A 23,605-nucleotide genomic window follows, 5' to 3' on the forward strand; every position below is an offset into this window, starting at 1 on the left:
ATTAAACGAATTACAATAAATCTGATTGGTGTTTAGCTTAAAAAATCCCTGATAAACACAGAAATGAACCAAAATATAATTTATTGCAAAGTGTTCAAACTTGGTGTTATGAAAAATGTTAAAAATCTGGTTAAGGTTAAGGTAGGGATAAGTAAATATTAATTCTTGCCTATGTGTCAAAAAAAAAAAAAAAAAAAAAGTTTGTGGAGGCGGTACCTCGGGGGTATAAATTACAACATACAGCAGTAACCACTTCCTGTCCTCTCGCAACTCGGATGCTTTGGTCGTTTGCAGTCAAGATTCCACTCTGAATTTGAATCCTCTTTTCAATTTCTCTGTTAGCAGCATGCCTCTTCAGTTTGCACTATGTTCCGGCAGAATGATCGGTGGCTCCCATCCGTGTTTCATCATTGCTGAAATTGGACAAAACCACCAGGGAGACATTGAGATTGCTAAAAAAATGATCAAGATGGCAAAGGTAAATTAAATTAAATTTTGTCCTTAAAGAGCTTTTAAAGAATATTATTTAAAAAATATTTCTCTTCTCTTCTTAGGACTGTGGTGCCGATTGTGCAAAATTCCAGAAAAGTGAATTAGAGTACAAATTCAGCAAACGAGCCTTGGAGCGCCCCTACAATTCAAAGCACTCCTGGGGGAAAACGTACGGTGACCACAAGCGTCACTTGGAATTCAGTCATGATCAATACAGGGAACTAAAAAAGTATGCAGAAGACATCGGCATCTTTCTCACTGCCTCTGGCATGGATGAGGTATAAGAAAAAAATAATTATTAATGAGTGTGCAGTGAATTTCACTTCAATCCACAGGGACAGTGTGGTACTCAACAATGTGCTGAGTATTGATGCATATTTCTCACACTTGCAGTCCAAGAACATGTTTTTTTTTATCTACCCACTGTTACAAACTAGAAAAAAAACCTATAGACTTAAGCCATTGCAGTCAGGAGATCAAGTGGTTCTGTTGTGTTGTGGGGGGAAATTAAAATTTTGTAAAACCCCATCAAGGGGTTAAGTGGACACAAAATCAAGGTTTAATGCAAATCAATACAAAGTTGATGTCAATAATTACCTTTATCCTCTGTCCTTGTCGTCATGGTCTCTTCCAAGATAAAAATACTCCACTCCACACAGCACAAGGAATCCCTCAATAATTTGAGAAAATTATGTGAATTGTATGCTATGACCTATTACACCGTAACCTGTCTGAACACCTATGAGAGAAGATGGCCAAAGGGAATATCTTTTGCAGGATAATGTTCCGTCCTTCCTGTAGCTCTCGGGAGATACAATAAAGCCAGTATGCCAGATATACCTCATCTCAGCTTTCTTTGGTTATATGTTTGAATTTTTCAGTGTATATATGTATCTGATATCCATAGATGGCTGTGGAGTTCCTTCATGAGCTGGATGTGCCCTTCTTCAAAGTTGCCTCGTGTGATGCAAACAACTTTCCATATCTGGAGAAAACTGCCAAAAAAGGTACAAGGCATTTCACGAGTAACCTCAAATCACTGTTACCTAAACTGTCGTGGTAAACAACAAATCTGCAGTGTGAAGTGCATTTTATAGCTGACCCCACCTTGTGGGAGTAGTCCTTAGTTAAAAATAAATAAATAAATAAAAGCTCTCTGTCTTCATTCGAGCACTGAAATAGTGGGCAGGATTAAAAAGTACAACAACATGACAACAGAAAAATTACAAATACTGCTAAACTGATATTTTATTTATAAATATGAATTTTCTCTCTTATTCTGAATTTGTCAGTTTTTTTTTTGTCTGCTCTGTTATGATGAGCTAATTTTCATTATTAAATTTAACTACACACCTTGCATTCATGCCCATCTGAACAGTATATTGGATTACATAATACATATGTCATTGTCAGGGCGACCCATGGTGATATCCACTGGGATGCAGTCTATGGAAACCATACGCCGTGTCTACAAGACAGTAAAGGAGCACAAGCAGAACTTCACCCTCCTGCAATGCACCAGCGCCTACCCTTTGGATCCTAAAGAGGTCAACCTCAGTGTAATCAAGGTAATATTGGTGAATAATTTTCCTCATACTCAGTCATCATGTTCTATGATTATGTGCTTTTATTGCAATCCATAGCAGCCAACAAGGGAACATTCATGTTACAAAAAAGGTAATCCCTTCAGTCAACATTTCCCAACACTTTTAGTAAAAATGACAATTCTTAGGACCTTCAGTTTCACCATTTTGATTAACATTGTCCTCAGTGGCAGCTACCCATGGCTGTGCTCCCCTCTTGCCTCTCACCACCACCATCCTTAGCAGCGGCTCTAGCTGTTGTTGCACACATGAAGTTTAGGTTTAGTTAGTGTCATAAGCATAGAAAGATTTCCCATTGCCCATTATGTTAATTTAAAAAATTCTGTCAGACAATTCTGTTTTGTAATATATGATCAAATTTTCTCTTGTCTTATTTTATTTTTTATTTTTTTATTGTGACAGTAACTGACACGTCTGAGAATCCACCTGGTATTTGACCTCACTTATAGCTCCTCTCGGGTGAACTGCTCCAGCAGTGCAGGGAGGACTCACACTCATAACTCTTGTGTTATCACTTCTTCCTGAATCTTCCTGAATCACTCTTCGCACCACTAATTATATGCTAAATGCTTTTAACAGATCAAACACAATAAATGTGAGATTAATAATAAAGACATTTAGTAAAGGTAATTATTTGTAGTTTGTACTTATCGGTTCCAGTTGCACTGGAATCAGTTGATTTCAGTTTGTGTACTAGAGGAGGAAAATAGCAGCACGGTCTACAGTGTGGATATGGGCATGGAAAAGTTTTCTGTGCAATATGTGTAATTATAACTTTCTTTTTTTTTTTTTTAGTAATGACCTCAGCACTGATCACAACAAAGATGGGAAATGTCTCAAACATCCACAAACATTTGACCCACAGCACACAATTAATTTGCGTGAATGTAATGTCTCTGATATGTTGTTTAGTACTGGTTGTCACTCTCAAACCGGAGCCACTGAGAAGCCAGTGAGAATCAATAAGTGATATCGATAATGGAATTGGAATTGTTAATCAATTCTCATCCCTAGATACAGTGCAACAGTTTATAAAATAAATCCAGTGTTTTCTTTACTCTGCCCTATTTTATACATTTCCATAAACTTCGATGTTGTTCTGCTCTGGTAATGAGCCATTTAGGCTCTTTGCACTTGACTCTTTGCAAAAAGTTTAATCTCTAGTGCCTTTTAAAGATTTATTTTTTTCTGCAATTATACCATTAATTGGTCCTATCATTAACAATACAGATTTTGCATTTTAATGCAATTAAGGAAAAGGCTACCCAAATATATGCTAGCTTAGCCTGTTAGAAGTTCTTCTTCTTCTTCTTAAAGTTGCTAATGCCAGACAGATGCCACATTATATATCCTACTGTCTATACCATCATTTAAATGGCCATTAGATCATTAAATGCTCTTACAAAGAGTAAATGTACCTTGGTTTACTGAAAGAGGAAATCCGGATCGAGGGTTCTTTGGAGCCTTGGCAGTTTCCAGATGGACCAGTTAGTGACCAGTGTTGTGTCCATTCAAGTAATCGCATCACTGTTGATGCTGAGAAGGTTTTAAACTGTCTAAACCTCTGGCGCCGGTGCCCACCTCTCAATTTTAAATCCATGTAGACATTGAGGGTTCTCGGGAGGGGCCGTGCTAACACCTGCTGCTCTCCGGCAGCAGCACCATGCCCTCCCCTGTTTTAAATGCACTTTAGAACAACACGCAGCAACACTACACATGAGCGGGAGGAGGGAGGTATGGGGTCTTCACACACCCCCGTTCTCTGCCAGCCATCGGGGCGGGGGGCTGGGAGGAGGTGTTGGCTGACAGATTGGCCTCCCTGCTTCTGCGAGGCCTGGGGCGGTCTGCTTGCCTCCACCCCGGGGGGAAAGGGTCACATCTCTTGGGTCTGGGTGCCGTTTCCCCCTCTGGGGGTGAGGGTACCTGGACCCGGGGTATAGAGTATGTTTGGGGAGTGCGATTGTGTGTACATGTGCATATATGTCTATTCCTACGTTGGATGAGTGCTGAGTGTTTGTATATGTGTGCATGAGGGTGGGAATGCATGTTTGTGTCTGTGTGTGCCTGTTTGTCTGTGTTTATATGTCAGGTCAGGTCTTAGACTCCACCTCCCTGGGAACACCCAGGCCCTCCAAAGTGTGGAGGCCTATCTCCCCTCACCACACTCCCTGCCGGTAACTGATGCACTCAGGGGTCGGTGCATTGGTGGTTCTTGGTGTCCGGGGCTGGGCGCTCAGGTATACACCAGCTCACTCCCGGTGGCTACTTGGCGGGGCCTGGTGCCTGTCGCTCGGTCAGGCCTCTTCCGGGGCAAAGGGGGCCCTCGAACCTCCGGCCTCGGGGCCTGCAGCTCGGTTCACTCTGGCACAGCTGGCTGCCGGCAGAGCCGGCGGGCGCGCCAGTGCAGCCCCCTCTGGCTTCTGCTCCGTGGCTACTGGGTGACCCCTCGTCTGGGGATCTCCTCAGCCCTTCCCAGGAGGGTGGCACGGATGCCCCTCCGGTGGTACTCCTTGGGCTCTCGCACTCTGGGGTCCCTGGATGTCTGGAGCCTGGATCTCCTCCATGCCTGCTTCATGCCCTGGGGGACGGGGCTATGGCCCTCCACACCCTCTAGCAGACCGTTACATGGGAAAACCTTCCGTATACAAGCGCGCTGATCCACACGGGTGTGCACACGGATGTTCACTGTTCGTAGACATAAACTACACCTTTCTTAGCTGCTACTTCAAAGCACATTGTGCGCTGTCTGTGCTGCACAACAACATTTAATATTTAGTATTTATTGCTGTTTACACTTAGCTAGATTAACATGATGGTGTTGTGTTTAGTATGTTGCTTTGTTTTTTTTTTGCTTGTTTTCTATTCTTTTTCTCTCAACAGGTGATCCAGGAGATTTTTTTTTTCTCTTTGTCTTTGTAAGTGCCCTTTCTCACTGTCCCTCTTCCCTTCTGTTTTTCTTTTCCTTCCTCTCTTTCTTTCTCCCTTTCCTATCCCCCAATCATGTCTGTCTCATCTGTAACTACTGAAAATAAAATAAATAATAACAACAAAAGTTGATCAAATGGACCAATACGGCAATGCCATGATGATCCATTTGGCAAAATAAATCCATTTGGTATCCTTGTTGGTCTTCAGACAACAATTCTGACGGCTAAAGAACCAAATGGGACAGACAAAAAAATAAATAAATTAAAAAAAAAAAAAAAAAACTGTCTAAACCAGGGGTGGGCAATCTCAGTCCACGAGGGCCGGTGTCCCTGCAGGTTTTAGACCTCACCTTGGGTCAACACACCTGAATCACATGATTAGTTCGTTACCAGGCCTCTGGAGAACTTCAGGACATGTTGAGGAGCTAATTTAGCCATTTAAATAAGCTGTGTTGGTTCGAGGACACATCTAAAACCTGCAGGGACACCGGCCCTCGTGGACTGAGATTGCCCACCCCTGGTCTAAACAATAAAGAAAATTCTCTCTGGAATATGGTGAACAGTCCCAAAGGAAACTAAAAGTCATATGAAATGGAATGTACTGGAGAGGCAGGGTGTGGGATTGTTTTTCCATTGGGATTGCTTCATACATGGCACATTGCCAAAGATGAAGACTCATTAACTACATTAGTAGAGCAGGTCATTGTAGTTGATATGAAGAAATTCTAGATTTTTTTTTAACACTGAAAGTCCTTGTTGTCAACTGTTAACATCTTTTTGTCAACAAAAGAACAACACGTACAAGCTAACACAACATTTAACTCAACAGCTACTTAACTTCAAATGCATTCTTTAAATGTTATATGATATTACAGTGTCATCTTACACTATCACAGAGTTTTGTAGGTACTGTTTTCTAGAGAGAAAGAACCTACCAATGAAAGACTTGAGAAACCAGTGTTTGTATACACCCTGTGCTTAGATGTTAAATTAAATTGTGTATGTGTGACCACTGTATTGTATGACAGTGATGGGTACACAAACAGGCAGCAAACAAAAGTGCAAAAGTTTTTTACTCTGATTTTTCTATTTTTTTCTGGAAGACATTCCAGGAGGAATTTCCAGATGTTCCAATAGGCTATTCTGGACATGAGCAAGGCATCTACATCACCGTGGCTGCTGTGGCAATGGGAGCAAAAGTTGTGGAACGCCATGTGACCCTAGATAAGACCTGGAAGGGAAATGACCATGAGGCATCCCTGGAGCCCTCCGAGCTGGCAGAGCTGGTCCGAGCAATCCGACTGGTGGAGACGGCAATGGGATCACCAGTCAAGCAAATGTTGCCATGTGAGAAGACCTGCCATGATAAGGTTAGTTTGATTAATTTAGGATGAAATTTAGCAAAAAGCTAAATGTTGAGACTGGAAGTATGCATTTCAAGCTTGATCTTTTATTATTTCTCACAAGTGCCACTTCATTAATTTAATTCAATTCAGTTTTATTTGTATATCACCAAACTCCAATAATCGCATGACCCCCCTAGCTGAATTAAAGTGCACTAAAAATTACTGGGGTCCCTTTTGTACAACCACACACATTTCACATGTCTTTTTACAAGACATTTCTCTGTTATTCTGTTCCAAATATATTTATCTTTTTCCTTTAAGTGCATATGTGCCAGAAATTAGACATTTTGTTGCTGTTGCATAAAAGAAGGTTTATAGTAAGTCTCATTTCATGTAGGGTCTATCCATCACATTTAAAGTACCTTTTGAATATTCTGCCAAAGGGGGCTTGTGCCTCTCCCTACCATCACTGGGCATGAGACAGGTTACAGCCTGGACAAACAGAGAGACAACAATACACTGTCACACCCACGATCAATTTAAAATCAATCATTAACCTAAGAAGTATGTCCTTGCACTTTCGAAGAAAATTCACTGTGGGAACTTGCAAAAACACTCCTGTTCAAACCAAATAGCTTCATACTATAATAGTGCTAACAATTTCAGTGCCACGTTGTGTAATAGCAGGTTATAAATTACCATAAAATACATATATATATTTATGGAATTAATTTGATTTAGTCAAACAAAGACTAAACCTTGGCAACATTTGGCAACGTGGCAATACCTTATTTGTGAGATGGATCAAGTTGTTCCCATAAAAATGATAAATGTTTAGTATTTATATGTTGTTAATCTATCTGTGATTTCTGTATTCCTTGTTTTCTGCACAGCTGGGCAAGTCAGTGATAGCTAAGGTGGCCATTTCCAAAGGTACAGTGCTCCGCCTGGACTTGTTTGCAGTGAAGGTTGGTGAGCCAAAGGGCATCCCTCCAGAGAACATGCAGAACCTGGTGGGCAAGAAGATCAAAGTGGATGTGAAGGAAGATGACAGCATCTTGGCAGACATGATAGAATGAACCTTCAAAACTGTTGGAAGAGAGGCAGGCAGAAAGAGAGGATTAGAAAAATGTAGAAAGAAATTGGACAGGTGACGTGAACAGAGAAACAGCAAATAAGGGAAGAAAATATGGGCTTAAATGAAGATAAAATGGGTATCTGATCAAATTAATGGGAAGAGAGGAATTGTCATTCCTCTGCATAATTTGTACAAACAAAGCAAAATAAATGTAAACATGTCTGTACTTCAGAATTGGAATGCAGCTTAAGGTGCTCTATCTGTATGCTTCCATGCACTGTTTGTATGCAAAGGCCTTTTAGGAAAAATATCTGCATATTCTCATGTTAGGAATAAATGTTTACATTTACAGCATCAGATGCAAACATATCTGATATACAAACGCCAAGATAAGGAAACAACTGTATATGAGATTTGTCAAAACTGACACATGCACTTTATAAGATTATACAAACACCTTCACTATTTTGTGAGTGATATTTTCCTGCTTTATTTTCCCAGCACAAATTATTGAGAAAAATGGTGATATATGGTTATATAGGTTCCACACCAATCAAACACACCTTTTCCACCTCTGTCATTTTTGCAGGCTTTACATTTGGAGACATGATTACGGTCCTGGATTTCTTTAATAATTATCTTTTAAATAAAAAAAGTTCTGAAAACATCTAGTTCGCATCATCTTTATTCTGGAGTGATTCATCCCTTCCCATCTAAACATTTAAATATAACAAAATGTGTGAATTTTGTTATATTAAGAGGCTTCACACCAATTAGACACAGTTTAGTATACCCAAGCTGGTAACATTAGATATAAGTACGCAGTACTGAGTATAATTGGGTGTTAGGTACACATTAGTATGTAATTTACAAACGCATATATAAACAGTTTATAAGTTTAAATATGATTGAATATTTTTATACTTTATAAACAGTGGAATCAACAGTTAAACAGTTGTCTAGGAGCTATTAATGGTTCATGCTATCATGAAAATGGTCAAAGTATTTATATGCAAAATAGTTAAATGTACATTTATAACTAAAACAATTTTTGTCAGGTTCTTTAAACATTTATTGCAACCCATGGGTAATTCAGGCAGTTAATAGTTGTTAGTTAAATACTCTGGGTGACTTCATCAAAAGTGAAGATCATTTATCCCTTAAGCATTTGTTAATGAAATTAGAAGGCCAGCAGTATCACAAAAGTCTCGGTTATTTTCGAAATGACGAAAGAGAAAAAAAAAAATGGGAACAGGCAAAGCACAAAGTGATAAACAGCACGCAAATCTTTATTGCAAGAGTCAACCTTAACCCGCTTCTGTCATGTCTGTGTGTAGGCAGGCAGGAAGAGAGGACCCAAAATGCAAGACTCACAGAGGCGGAAGTAACTCAAAGAACACAGCTTTATTGCTGGTATGAAACAGAACAGGAAAAAACACTAACTAAACTGGAAGGACTGAATAACTAGGCAGGCTGGCAAACGGAACACACAGAGGACGCAAGGGAGAACAGACGTTAACGACGCGACAGAGAACAAAGGAAACACAGGGCTTATATACACATGGCAGTAATCAAGGGATGAGAGACAGGAGGGGAACACACCTGGGAGAAATCAGAGCTGACGGGACAGGGGAAACGTAAACTGAACACACTCACATGAGACGGGGACCTTCAGAATAAAACAGGAAGCACACGACAGACAGAGACACAGACGCAGACTCATAAGCAAGCACAATAACATCACGGACAGACAGAGAAGACCAAACACAGGCCACCTAAACTAAACATGAGGGCAAGCTAACAAAACCCAAACCAGAAATACTCATCATTGGCAAAGGAACAGAACACAATTACAATCAAAACAACATCACCAGAGGATAAGAAATGATCCATAATGCAAAAATAAACCAAAGCATAAGAAACCCAAAATGCTGGGTCGAACCGACCCAGGACCGTGACAGTACCCCCCCCCCCTCAAGGGCTGGCTCCAGACAGCCCAACAGAAACAAAAACTGGCCAAAAAACAGAAAACAACCCAACCAGGGTGGGCGGCGGGGGTCCAGGACGGAGGGACAGAGTCCAAACACAAACCAAAAACCCAGACGGTCAAGAAACACAGACCTAACAAACAGTTCAGGGGGCCGACCCGGAGGCCGACAGTGCAGCAGGCCAAAACAGTTCAGTTCCGGAGGCCGACCGTGCGAAAGGCAGCGGCAGCGGGGCAGGTCCGGAGGCCGGCCGCATGGACGGCAACGGCGGCGACGGACAAACAGTTCCGGGGGGCGGCCGTGCGGACGGCAACGGTGGCGGTGTAGAAATAGTTCCGGGGGCCGACCGCGCGCATGGCGGCGACGGCGGCAGAGCAAGTCCGGAGGCCGGCCACGCGGAAGGCAGTGGCGGCGTTCAGGTGGTCGTCCTCGCGGAAGGCGGGGGCGGCTACGGAAGTCTGGAGGCCGGCCACGGTGGTGATGATGCCCAACAAGCAGCCTGACAAATGACCGATGATGTCGAGACGGCAGTTTGGGACCTGAAGGTGGCGTGATCCCTGCAGCACCAGACGAGGCCGAGGCAGAGGCTGGACCAGACGAGGCAGAGGCTGGACCAGACGAGGCAGAGGCTGCTGCAGGCGACGCTGAAGCGGATGAGGAGGCTGGACCAGGCGACGCTGATGAAGCTGAGGCAGAGGCTGGACCAGGCGACGCTGATGAAGCTGAGGCAGAGGCTGGACCAGGCGACGCTGATGAAGCTGAGGCAGAGGCTGGACCAGGCGACGCTGATGAAGCTGAGGCAGAGGCTGGACCAGGCGACGCTGATGAAGCTGAGGCAGAGGCTGGACCAGGCGACGCTGATGAAGCTGAGGCAGAGGCTGGACTAGGCGACGCTGATGAAGCTGAGGCAGAGGCTGCGGCTACTGCAGGCGTGGATGAAGCCGCGGCTGATGCCGGCGGCGCAGGTGAAGCTGAGGCTAAACCAGGCGACGGCGTGGGTGAAGCTGAAGCTGGACCAGGCGACGGCGTGGGTGAAGCTGAAGCTGGACCGGGCGACGGCGTGGGTGAAGCTGAAGCTGGACCAGGCGACGGCGTGGGTGAAGCTGAAGCTGGACCAGGCGACGGCGTGGGTGAAGCTGAAGCTGGACCAGGCGACGGCGTGGGTGATGCAGGCGGCGCTGAAGCAGATGAGGAGGCTGCTGCAGGCGGCGCGAATGTAGCTGATGAGGAGGCTGCTGCAGGTGGCGCCGAAGCAGATGAGGAGGCTGCTGCAGGCGGCGCTGAAGCAGATGAGGAGGCTGCTGCAGGCGGCGCTGAAGCAGATGAGGAGGCTGCTGCAGGCGGCGCTGAAGCAGATGAGGAGGCCGCTGCAGGCGGCGCTGAAGCAGATGAGGAGGCCGCTGCAGGCGGCGTGGATGTAGCTGATGAGGATGATGAAGCAGGAAGCTGGCTAGGTTCTCCAGAACCTCCAGCTGACGAGGCAGAAGGCTGGACGGGCTCCTCAGGCCCTCCAGCTGACGAGGCAGAAGGCTGGCTAGGTTCTTCTGAACCTCCAGCTGACGAGTCTTGGGGCTGGACGGGCTCCTCGGGCCCTCCAGCTGATGAGGCAAAAGGCTGGACGGGCTCCTCAGGCCCTCCAGCTGACGAGGCAGAAGGCTGGACGGGCTCCTTGGGCCCCCCAGCGAAAACAGTCTCAGAACCAGTGGGCACCGGGGCCCCTGGCAGGAACGGATCAGGATCAGCAGGCACACTGGCCTCTGGCAGGGACGGATCAGAACCAGCAGGCACACCGGCCTCTGGCAGGAACGGATCAGGACCAGCAGGCACACCGGCCTCTGGCAGGGACAGAACAGAACCAGCAGGCACACGGGCCTCTGGCAGGGACAGAACAGAACCAGCGGACACACGGGCCTCTGGCAAACACATAGCAGACTGCAGCTGCACAGAGCATTGACTCAGCTCAGGCAGCGACAGCCGGGTGCAGTCCTCAGCTGGCTTCGTTATATCCAGGGGGCCAGAGTTAACTGAATGCTGATGTTTAACCTCTGGGGAGGCCCCGGAAAGAGCAACAGTCTCAGATTTAGCCAGGTCTGGAGGAGCAACAACAGTCGGTGTGGGGCTATTCTCCTCCTGAAAATGAGTGGGTGGAAATGGTGGCTGAGGAGCAGGCGGTGCTAATGGCTGAGGTGCTGGCAATACAAGCGGGTGCACTGAACTCGACTGAACAGGAGAAGTCTGAACTGACTGGAGAACAGGAGAAGTCTGAACTGACTGGAGAACAGGAGAAGTCTGAACTGACTGGAGAACAGGAGAAGTCTGAACTGACTGGAGAACAGGAGAAGTCTGAACTGACTGGAGAACAGGAGAAGTCTGAGCTGCAGATTGTAGTGGTGGTTGAAGTGAGAATGAAACAGCTGGTGGAGAAGATGGAGGCTGAACTGATGATAAAGTTAGTGATTCTTCTACCAACTGAGCTACTGATTGGGCCATGGATTGTAACAAAGCATGTAGTGAGTCTGGCTGTGGTAGTGACTGAGCTATGGACTGGGAAACACACAGTTCATCTTTAACAGAACCCTTAGTACCCTTTGTTTCAGTTAGTGGCTCACAATCATCTGATACAAAGACAGTCTTTGGATCTTTGAAGTGACTGAGCACAGGGACACCCATCCTCCTGGTTTCATTGATAGGCTCAAAGGGAGCAGGAGTGACACAGTTTGTATGGCTCAATGAGCCAGTATAATTGTCCTTATAATAAGCAGTCTTTTTATCTCCAGTGCCGCTTACACAACAAGCCGGCCCAGAATTAACAGTTTTTATTTCAGCAGGAGCCGAAAGAGTAGCCCCACCACTCACCCTAGCCGGTTGTACAGAAAGAAATCCAGGCTCCCGCTGGAGCTGTGGAAGCTGGCGGGGTGTCTGACGCTTCCCTGTTGAAGAGGGAGCAGGGCAGGCTGAAGGTGATGTGAAAGCCCCTGGCTGCTGCGGTGGTGTGGACAAACTCTGCTGCGATTGCTCCTGCTGCGGTGTGGAAATGTTGGATACACTGGGGGGAACAATGATAATCCCCAGCATCTTATAAAACGCCTGTGCAGGCGTGAGCTGGCTGCTCGCAGGTTCGTAGTATTCCTCCCGGTGCCGCCTCGGGCGCTTTCCTCGGGTCCGGGTTGCAGGCGTCGAGAGAGGGGAGGAAACTGAAGAGGGAGCAGAAGGGTTTGTGGCAAACGAAGGAGACCGGCTACACGGAGGACCCCCAAGAACCAGCCGGGTCCCATCAAAAGCCGAGCGGCGCCTCCTTACTGAGTCCGCTGGATCCATTTTGTGGTCGCGTCGTTCTGTCATGTCTGTGTGTAGGCAGGCAGGAAGAGAGGACCCAAAATGCAGGACTCACAGAGGAGGAAGTAACTCAAAGAACACAGCTTTATTGCTGGTATGAAACAGAACAGGAAAAAACACTAACTAAACTGGAAGGACTGAATAACTAGGCAGGCTGGCAAACGGAACACACAGAGGACGCAAGGGAGAACAGACGTTAACGACGCAACAGAGAACAAAGGAAACACAGGGCTTATATACACATGGCAGTAATCAAGGGATGAGAGACAGGAGGGGAACACACCTGGGAGAAATCAGAGCTGACGGGACAGGGGAAACGTAAACTGAACACACTCACATGAGACGGGGACCTTCAGAATAAAACAGGAAGCACACGACAGACAGAGACACAGACGCAGACTCATAAGCAAGCACAATAACATCACGGACAGACAGAGAAGACCAAACACAGGCCACCTAAACTAAACATGAGGGCAAGCTAACAAAACCCAAACCAGAAATACTCATCATTGGCAAAGGAACAGAACACAATTACAATCAAAACAACATCACCAGAGGATAAGAAATGATCCATAATGCAAAAATAAACCAAAGCATAAGAAACCCAAAATGCTGGGTCGAACCGACCCAGGACCGTGACAGTACCCCCCCCCCTCAAGGGCTGGCTCCAGACAGCCCAACAGAAACAAAAACTGGCCAAAAAACAGAAAACAACCCAACCAGGGTGGGCGGCGGGGGTCCAGGACGGAGGGACAGAGTCCAAACACAAACCAAAAACCCAGACGGTCAAGAAACACAGACCTAACAAACAGTTCAGGGGGCCGACCCGGAGGCCGACAGTGCAGCAGGCCAAAACAGTTCAGTTCCGGAGGCCGACCGTGCGAAAGGCAGCGGCAGCGGGGCAGGTCCGGAGGCCGGCCGCATGGACGGCAACGGCGGCGACGGACAAACAGTTCCGGGGGGCGGCCGTGCGGACGGCAACGGTGGCAGTGTAGAAATAGTTCCGGGGGCCGACCGCGCGCATGGCGGCGACGGCGGCAGAGCAAGTCCGGAGGCCGGCCACGCGGAAGGCAGTGGCGGCGTTCAGGTGGTCGTCCTCGCGGAAGGCGGGGGCGGCTACGGAAGTCTGGAGGCCGGCCACGGTGGTGATGATGCCCAACAAGCAGCCTGACAAATGACCGATGATGTCGAGACGGCAGTTTGGGACCTGAAGGTGGCGTGATCCCTGCAGCACCAGACGAGGCCGAGGCAGAGGCTGGACCAGACGAGGCAGAGGCTGCTGCAGGCGACGCTGAAGCGGATGAGGAGGCTGGACCAGGCGACGCTGATGAAGCTGAGGCAGAGGCTGGACCAGGCGACGCTGATGAAGCTGAGGCAGAGGCTGGACCAGGAAACGCTGATGAAGCTGAGGCAGAGGCTGGACCAGGCGACGCTGATGAAGCTGAGGCAGAGGCTGGACCAGGCGACGCTGATGAAGCTGAGGCAGAGGCTGGACTAGGCGACGCTGATGAAGCTGAGGCAGAGGCTGCGGCTACTGCAGGCGTGGATGAAGCCGCGGCTGATGCCGGCGGCGCAGATGAAGCTGAGGCTAAACCAGGCGACGGCGTGGGTGAAGCTGAAGCTGGACCAGGCGACGGCGTGGGTGAAGCTGAAGCTGGACCAGGCGACGGCGTGGGTGAAGCTGAAGCTGGACCAGGCGACGGCGTGGGTGAAGCTGAAGCTGGACCAGGCGACGGCGTGGGTGATGCAGGCGGCGCTGAAGCAAATGAGGAGGCTGCTGCAGGCGGCGCGAATGTAGCTGATGAGGAGGCTGCTGCAGGTGGCGCCGAAGCACGCCGTCACGTGATGTAAACAAACATGACGGCGCCCAGCAAGCTGCGGCAAACATAAAAACGCCTAATTTTAACGGCAAGACGCCATGGGAAGTGTTTATTGCACAGTTTGAGCTGTTAGCTGTTGCAGCTGGCTGCTCTGAGGAATATAAAGTTCCCCAATTGGCTTTGTGCCTGTGTGAGGATGCAGCTGCATGCCTGCTGCTGCTGACCGAGGAGCAAAGGGGAGATTATAATGCTCTGGTTGGGGCACTTCAGAGACGTTTCGGGCAGTATTTAGTATGTTTCACGTGGCTGCTAAAGACATTGATGAGTACACAGACTCAGTCTGCGGATTTATCAGAAAATGCGTGGAAGATGTCGTCCCATCCAGAACAGTTAAATCCTTCCCAAATCAAAAACCCTGGATTAACAGAGATGTTCGCACAGCACTGGCGGCACGGAGCACCGCTTTTGCCTCCGCGAACACATCGGACTACAAACACGCACATTACCAACTCCGGAAGACGATCAAAGCAGCCAAACGTGAGTACAGGGACAAGGTGGAGCAACAGTTTGACAACCCTCGGAGTATGTGGCAGGGACTAAACACAATCACAGACTTTAGAGGGAAAACCAGCACACCGCAGACCACGGCCTCTCTGTGTGAGGATCTAAACGTATTCTACGCTAGATTCGACACAGCGAACACCACGAGACCGGACAGTGTGCGCACCGCGGATGACGTCAGTGTGCACACTGTGTCTGAGGAGGATGTGCGGAAGTGCTTCAGGAGGGTGAACGCACGCAAAGCTACTGGTCCGGACGGGATTCCCGGCCGCGTCCTCAAGTCATGCGCGGCTCAGCTGGCTGGAGTGTTTACACACATCTTCAACCTTTCCCTCTCTCTGTCTGTAGTCCCAGCCTGCTTCAAAATGGCCACCATCGTCCCTGTACCCAAATCCTCCACCATCTCCTCATTGAACGACTGGCGACCCGTAGCCCTGACCCCCATCGTGAGCAAATGCTTCGAGAAGCTGGTCAGGGACTTCATCTGCTCTGCACTACCCGACTCACTGGACCCTCTACAGTTCGCATACCGCCACAACAGGTCCACTGATGATGCCATAGCCCTGACACTCCATGCTGCCCTGTCACACCTGGAGAAGAGAGACACGTATGTGAGAATGCTGTTTGTAGATTACAGCTCAGCATTCAACACCATCGTTCCCTCGAAGCTGGACAGGAAACTGCAGGATCTAGGACTGAGCAGCTCCCTCGGCAGCTGGATCCTTAACTTCCTGTCTGACAGACGCCAAGTGGTCAGACTGGGCAGCACCACCTCATCCCCCATCACACTGAACACTGGTGCTCCACAGGGGTGTGTACTGAGCCCTCTCCTGTACTCACTCTACACCTACGACTGCACGGCCACTAGAAACTCCAACATCATTGTGAAGTTTGCGGACGACACTACAGTGGTGGGTCTTATTACCAACGGTGATGAGACGGCCTTGACCCACTGGTGTCAAGACAACCATCTCACCCTCAACGTCGCAAAGACAAAGGAGTTGATAGTGGACTTCCGGAGGTGCAGAGGAGTACACACCCCCATCACCATCAACGGCGCCGCTGTGGAGAGAGTGAGCAGCTTCCGCTTCCTTGGTGTACATCTGGCTGAGGATCTTACGTGGTCAGTACACATAAACAAAACAGTGAAGAAGGCGCAGCAGCGCCTCTTCTTTCTCAGGAGACTGAAAAGATTCGGCATGAGCCCCCGCATCCTCAGGACCTTCTATCGCTGTGCCATTGAGAGCATCCTCACTGGATGCATCACCACCTGGTACGGCAACAGCACCGCTCACAACCGCAAAGCTCTCCAGAGAGTAGTGCGGTGTGCTGAACGGATAATTGGAGGTGAGCTTCCCTCCCTCCAAGACATCTACAGGAAGCGGTGCCTGAGGAAAGCGGGGAGGATCATCAAGGACTCCAGTCACCCCAGCCATAAACTGTTCAGACTACTTCCATCAGGAAGGAGGTTCTGCAGCATCCGGTCCCGTACCAGCAGACTGAGAGACAGCTTTTCCCATCAGGCCATCAGACTGCTGAACACTTCATAGACACCTCACCCTCACTACTGGAACTTCAACATTATGCACTCCATACTGTATATAAATACCACTGTTTTGCACATACCAACCTCTGTATATTTTATATATCTTACTTTATTGTTTACTTTATTTCATTTGTAAAACATGTATATACATACTATATACACACTCAAACACACACACGTAGAAAAACATACTGAATGTGTATACTAAATAATGTATATACCTTTACATATTGTACATATATTTATTACTTTTTAGATTAGCCATTTTTATATTTTGCTTGTTTTACATTATTGTATTTTGCACAACTCTGTTGCTTGTGAAGCTCGCACACAAGAATTTCACTCACATGTACTGTACCAGTGTACCTGCACATGTGATGTGACAATAAAAGTGATTTGATTTGATTTGATTTGATTTGATTTGAGTATAACCAGCCGGTGCTGCTGAGGTCGGAGTTCCACAACAGACGCAGATTGCCAGGAGAGCCCCTTCGCATTTTGGCCCATGAAGTTGAGTGTCTTTGCCGGAGGGCGTATGACAGCATGCCACCATCAGTGCAGGCGGAGTTATCTCGGGACCAGTTCCTGCAGGCCCTGAGCCCTAAAGAGCTCCGTATGCAAACTCAGCTTGCTCGACTGGCCACACTCAGTGCAGCCCTGGAGCTAGCGTTGGAGAGGGAGATGCTTGCAGGATCCTCTGGGGGCGCTGAGGACGCACATGTGGTGAGGGCTATGTCAGCACCTGTGGAGCAGATGGAGATGCCAGCGGGCCTGTGCAGTTTGGTTCAGACGGCTGCTCTGCAGTCGCCCTCCCCTCGGGCTGGCCCACGCCGCTGACCACAGAGCTGCTGGAGATGTGGACAAGTTGGACACCTCATCAGGCAGTGCCCCAAGCTTGCAGCGGTTCAAGGAAACGCCCACGGGCCCGTGTAGGTGGGAGTACACGGGCCAGGGAGAACGACATCCCCACACCACCGCCATTTCCACCCGGTGCGGTCATCGCTGTGGGCTGGACCCAGGTTGGCGACTTTTGCCATGTTCCAGTGATGATTGCGGGGGTGTCCTGTACGGCCCTTCTGGACACGGGGTCCAATGCAACGCTGGTCCGACCCAATGTCGTCCCAACCGGAGCTGCTGTGCAACCCACTAATGTGCGACTTAAGACTGTGACCGGTGACCTGGCCCCAATTAGAGGGAGGGAGTGTTCCAGTTTAAGGTGGGAGACCTCGGTGTCCCTTATGCTGCCTGGGTGGCTGACGTGCAGGACGCCTGCATCCTTGGGCTGGATTTTTTGCGAGCCATTGGTGGGGTACTGGACTTGGGCAAAGGCTTCCTAATACTCCCTGATGGGAAGAGGGTGCAGCTTATTCCTCCCCCGGTCTGCCCGGCATCTGCTGCAGCGTCCACCTCTACCTCGGAGACCCCCGCATACCCGCTTACTGCTCTGCAAGCGGGGGAGGAGGAGAGGCTCTCAGCAATGAGGAGCATCTGGTCAAAGAACTGTGAGGGGCTGACTCCACAGCAGCAAGAGAGTCTATGGCAGGTACTAAAAGAGTTTAGAGACATTTTTGTCCTGAAAGAAAGTGATGTTGGCTTGACACACTTGGTAGAGCACGTCATTGAGACCGGGGATCCCCAGCCTATTAAAGTGCGCCCCCGCCGCCTGCCCCTGGCTCATCAGGAGGCTGCTGACAGAGAGTTGTGTGAAATGATGAAAGCGGGCATCATAGAGCCATCTGATAGCCCGTGGGCCTCCGCTGTGGTGATGGTGCCTAAGAAAAACAGCCCAAGGATGCGTTTCTGTGTGGACTACAGACCACTCAACAAAGTGACAAAAAAGGACTCTTACCCCCTTCCCAGGATTGACGAGTCTCTCGATTTAGTAGACGGTTCCTCCTGGTTCTCCACCCTGGACCTGCGGAGTGGCTACTGGCAGGTGCCACTGTCCCCTGACTCCAGACCGAAGACAGCCTTCTGCACCAACAGGGGACTATGGCAGTTCAAAGTCCTGAGCTTTGGTCTTTGCAACGCTCCTGCTACCTTCGAGAGGCTTATGGACAGTGTGCTGGCTGGTGTCCCACGGCAACGGTGCCTGGTCTACCTGGATGACCTTCTAGTACACGGGAGCTCCTTTGATGCTGCCCTGGATGCCCTGAGACAAGTGTTGGGGAGGGTGGCAGCTGCAGGCCTGAAGCTGCACCCCGACAAGTGCCACTTCATGAGGAGGGAGGTGGAGTTTCTGGGCCACAAGCTTGGTCATGAGGGCATCAGCACTTTGGAGGAAAAAATTCACACCATTACTGAGTGGCCTACACCAGCGGACCAGAAACAGCTCAAAAGCTTCCTAGGACTGGCGTCTTATTACAGGAGGTTTGTGAAGGGCTTTTCCTCTATAGCTGCACCACTCTTCCGCCTGCTGCAGAAGGACTGTGACTTCATCCGGACCCAGGACTGTCAGCAGGCATTCAACACCCTCTGCAGATCGCTGACAGAGTCCCCAGTCCTTGCCCCCCCTGACCCCGCCCTGCCTTTTGTCCTGGACACTGACGCAAGTAATGTGGGGCTGGGAGCTGTGTTGTCGCAGGTCGGGCCAGACGGTGAGAAGGTGGTGGCGTACTTCAGCTGGGTCCTGAACAGGAGTGAGCGGCGCTACTGTGTCACTCGACGAGAGCTGCTGGCCGTGGTGGCAGGGGTAAGACACTTTAAGTACTACCTGTGTGGCACATCATTCGTTATCAGAACTGATCATGCCGCCCTCCAGTGGCTGATGTCTTTCAGGGAGCCAGAGGGACAGGTGGCTCGCTGGCTGGAGGAGCTCCAGGCCTTCAATTTCACTGTGGAGCACAGAGCAGGGACGCACCATTCTAACGCAGACGCCCTCTCTCGCCGCCCATGTGCTGCAGCTGGCTGCCGTTACTGTGAGAAGCGAGAGGAGACAGAGCAGGAACTCACAACAATGGACGGAGTAACACAGCTCGCCTGAAGGGCTCTTCTGGTGGTGGATGCAGCGGAGTGGAGGGCACGACAGGAACAAGACACTGACCTGATGCCAGTCCTGCAGTGGCTGGAGAGGGAGGAGCGACCCCTTTGGGATGAGGTCACTGGGTTTTCCACCTGTACCAGGGGGCTGTGGGCCAAGTTTAATGCTCTCAGGCTGAAGGAGGGGGTGTTGGAGCGTGCCTGGAAGGATCCCGCCACAGGGGAGGAGAGGTGACAGGTTGTGGTGCCAAGGTCGCTGAGGTCAGCTGTGCTGGAAGCCTGCCATGGGAGCACTGGCTCCGGCCACTTTGGGGTCTCCAATACCCTACGCTGCCTGCGCCAGGGCTACTACTGGGGTCAGCAGCGGAGGGATGTGGAAGACTTTTGCCGCAGCTGTGATGCATGTTCCTCGCACAAAGGGCCACAGGACCAGTCCTGAGCTCAGCTTCAGCAGCAACCGCCAGGAGCTCCAATGAAGCGAGTAGCTGTGGATGTCATGGGCCCATTTCCTCTTACAGACAGAGGAAACCGCTATGTCCTTGTGGCCATGGACTATTTTACCAAGTGGCCGGAAGCATATGCGATCCCAGATCAGGAGGCTGAGACTGTCGCTGATGCATTAGTAGAGGGGATGTTCAGCCACTTTGGAACAGCAGAGACCCTCCACAGTGACCAGGGGCGTAACTTTGAGTCCAAGGTATTTGCTGCCATGTGCGAACGCCTTGGGGTTAAGAAGACCCGCACCACCCCACTTCACCCCCAAAGCGATGGACTGGTGGAAAGGTTTAACAGGACGCTGGCCCAGCAGTTAGCCATCCTTACCTCAGAACACCAACAGGACTGGGACTACCATTTTCCCCTTACCCTCATGGCCTACAGGTCGGCAGTGCAAGACTCCACCCAATGTACGCTTGCCCTGCTCATGTTAGGGAGAGAGCTGAGAACTCCTGCCGAGCTGGCTTTTGGGAAGCCCCCAGACGCGCCAGAGGCGCCACCAGGCCGGGACTACGCAAGGAAGCTGCAGGAACGGCTGGATTCTGCACATTCCTACGCCCGGGAGCAGCTGGCGAAGGCAGGCCTGCGCCAAAAGAGGAATTATGACATCACTACTAAGGGGAGGCACTTCCGTGCTGGGGAGCTGGTGTGGGTCTACAGTCCAAAGAGAAAGAAAGGACGGTGCCCTAAACTGGATAGCAGCTGGGTGGGGCCCTGCAGCGTCGTGGAACGAGTGGGGGAAGTTGTTTACAGGGTGCAGTTGCCTCCTAGAGGGAGGAAAGTGGTGCTGCACAGAGACCGGATGGCCCCCTATAGAGGACAGTCCCTCCCCGAGGAACGTCTACAGAGCCCCCATGACCCTGCACAGAGGGACCCCTGGCCGGAGCTGCATTCCCCTCCCTCGGGCTCCTCTCCTCAAAGCCCCAAAGCTCCGTCTACCCCCCAGGGGCTCAGGAGGTCAAGGAGGGAACGTAGACTACCCCCCCGCCTCAGAGACTGTGTTGTTCCCTCGGGGACGAGGAACTTATTGCTGGGGGGGCAGTGTAACGATGGTTAAATGTTTTTTTACAGTGACAGGTTGGTTATCTCTGCACGCTGTTGTTATTGCTTTAAGATACATGTTTGGTTGTGTTGCAGGAAAAAGGGAGTTAATGTGTGCAGGAAGGGGAGGGGGGCCTGTTGTTGTGTGAGTGTACAGGCTTGAAGTGAGGTTGTGTACGAGGGCACTCTCCCCTGAGTTAACGGCCCGTTTGCCTGTGTTACGGAATAAACGGACAAACTGAGATCAAAACGTCTGGTTCTTGAGAACGTTACATTATTTTGAGTGTAAACTATAACATGATACAGCATAACATAATGTTTTAATGACTATAAAAGGAAAAAAAAACACTTTGTAGATTGAAACAAGAACATGCATGCAGGGACTAACTGCACTTGAACAGTGTCTAGTGGATTTAGCTGAAATCTTAATGAAGCTAGACAGTCTTGTAACACCCATGTCTGTTATGGCATCTATGGAGTTGGGAATCAGACCCTAGATATATTTGGGAAAGTTTTAAAATTCTATTTATATTTGGTTAAATTGAGTTGGCTAAATCCTCAACTGATTACAGTCTGTAGACAAAGAAAAATCAACTGGAGCTCACAAAACAAATTAACATAGTATGTGACTTTTTTCTAAAAAACTCTTCTGGCCATACTTTACCACTACACCTGATCTCAGGGTTCCTCCTGCTTAACTTCTAGTTCTTATGAGGGGCCGTACAAGCCAAAATTCATTCTTTCACTCTCACACACATACATTCTTCTTTCACACACATATACTTTCACTCTCACATACATATATTTTCACTCTCACATACATATATTCTTCTTTCACATACATATACTTTCACTCTCACATAGTTTTATTTTAATTTTTATATTTAGATATTTTTATTCTCATGTTTACACATATTTAACACACACATTGCAATATTGTGCTCTCTTATACAGTATTTTAATGTACATATTTACAAATTTTCACTCTAACATACATGCATTTTCATTTATACATTCCTACATTTTGCTCTCATTTACATGCATTCAATATGCATTTAATCTCACAAATAATATATGTATGTAAGAAGAGAATGCATACATGTCAGAAGAAAATATATGTATGCAAGAGAATAATGTATGTGAATGAAAGAGTATAGTGGAAACGGAAGGAGTTTAATGGAAACGGAAGGCTGGGTGTCTGTACCGCTGTGATTGGCTGAGAAGCACGCGCAGGTCACTTTCAAGTGTCTGACAGCATGGAGGGGGGAGAAGAAACTCGAGTTCTTCAGCAAGCTATCGGGGTGTTAAGAAATATTTTATCATCTCCTGAAACGGTCACATCGTTGTCCTCGTCACTTGATCGAGATGGGACGGGCTCAACTGCACCCACTGTTACCCACAGCACGGTGGAAAGTGAGATGAGGGAACTTTTTAGACCAGCTAACACCCGGGTAGCTTCAACAAGCCAAGTAGCTACACGGAGTTCGACTGGAGTGGGGTAGTCTTTTATGGCGTTATTTTTGTGCCACTATTATGAGCGCACGTAAAAAAAAAAGTTTGCAGGTGCACGCGTTGCATTTTGAGGAGAAATTTATTTTGAGCGAAGAAAAGCTGAATTTGAGTGAACAAAATTCATTGCTGTGTGCAAAAAATGTATTTCAGTGTTTGCTATTATCCATACACACACACAATAGCAGCCCCTCTCGCTCAGTTTTTGTATAAACAATGAAAGGTGGTGGATTAGCCAATTGGTCATGATCAACTCTGGGCTGGACCAATTACAATACATCCGTATTGAGAGGAAAAGGAACGCGATTAGTCCCGTACTTCAGCTAGAATGAAAAAAAGACAAAGCTGAAGTTATTCTGTCTTTATGTTGCACAGCTGCCTCTTCTCCCCTCATTCTCTCTCCCTCCCTCTCCTGTTGCTACTTCAATCATGAAACCAATCAATGATCAGCTGATCGTCTCTCTTGTTTGTTTATCGCCCACTTTGCGCCAGAAACAGGAAACCAACGGATGTTGCGCTAAACAACAGCAGCACGTTCAAGCTTGATCAGCTGTTGTTAGAATTTATTTAAAACGTTAGAGCACTTATGCAAATATATGATGTCTTGATGAATCAAGCAAATATTTGAAGTTTACACAGCACCATTCTCGCATGAAAATATCTTAAAAGTTCATTTTGCGATCCAGAAAGAGTAATATTTCAAACTCCGCCACTCTGTGTTCCTCCACCACTCCCTCGTTTGAGTTTTGGACGAAATGGATTGTGGGATATAGTGATCTGTCGGTTGTGAACGAAATGGCGCTTAGAGCCGCATCTTTGACGTGAACGACGCCAGCCGGCTCCTTATCGCGAGCCGTGGGTTTTTTTTTCTTTCTCTCACCCT

General features: G+C 48.4%; 2 protein-coding genes across 2 annotated transcripts; both read left to right on the forward strand.

Annotated features, from left to right (window-relative positions):
• Positions 1-343: 343 nt before the first annotated feature.
• Positions 344-7,448, forward strand: LOC134628667 (sialic acid synthase-like). Its single transcript, XM_063475410.1, has 6 exons — positions 344-478; positions 555-770; positions 1,400-1,499; positions 1,906-2,060; positions 6,127-6,393; positions 7,263-7,448. The coding sequence occupies exons 1-6, from the start codon at positions 347-349 to the stop codon at positions 7,446-7,448; spliced, it is 1,056 nt and encodes a 351-aa protein (XP_063331480.1). The 5' UTR covers positions 344-346.
• A 10,104-nt stretch (positions 7,449-17,552) lies between these two features.
• LOC134629763 (uncharacterized) lies at positions 17,553-21,229 on the forward strand. The gene is made up of 3 exons (XM_063477283.1): positions 17,553-17,849; positions 17,891-19,663; positions 20,123-21,229. Exons 1-3 carry the CDS (start codon positions 17,553-17,555, stop codon positions 21,227-21,229), a joined length of 3,177 nt encoding a protein of 1,058 aa, XP_063333353.1.
• The last annotated feature ends 2,376 nt before the right edge of the window (positions 21,230-23,605 follow it).

Source organism: Pelmatolapia mariae, linkage group LG6 (assembly GCF_036321145.2).
Source record: "Pelmatolapia mariae isolate MD_Pm_ZW linkage group LG6, Pm_UMD_F_2, whole genome shotgun sequence".
NCBI classification, from domain to species: Eukaryota; Metazoa; Chordata; class Actinopteri; order Cichliformes; family Cichlidae; genus Pelmatolapia; species Pelmatolapia mariae.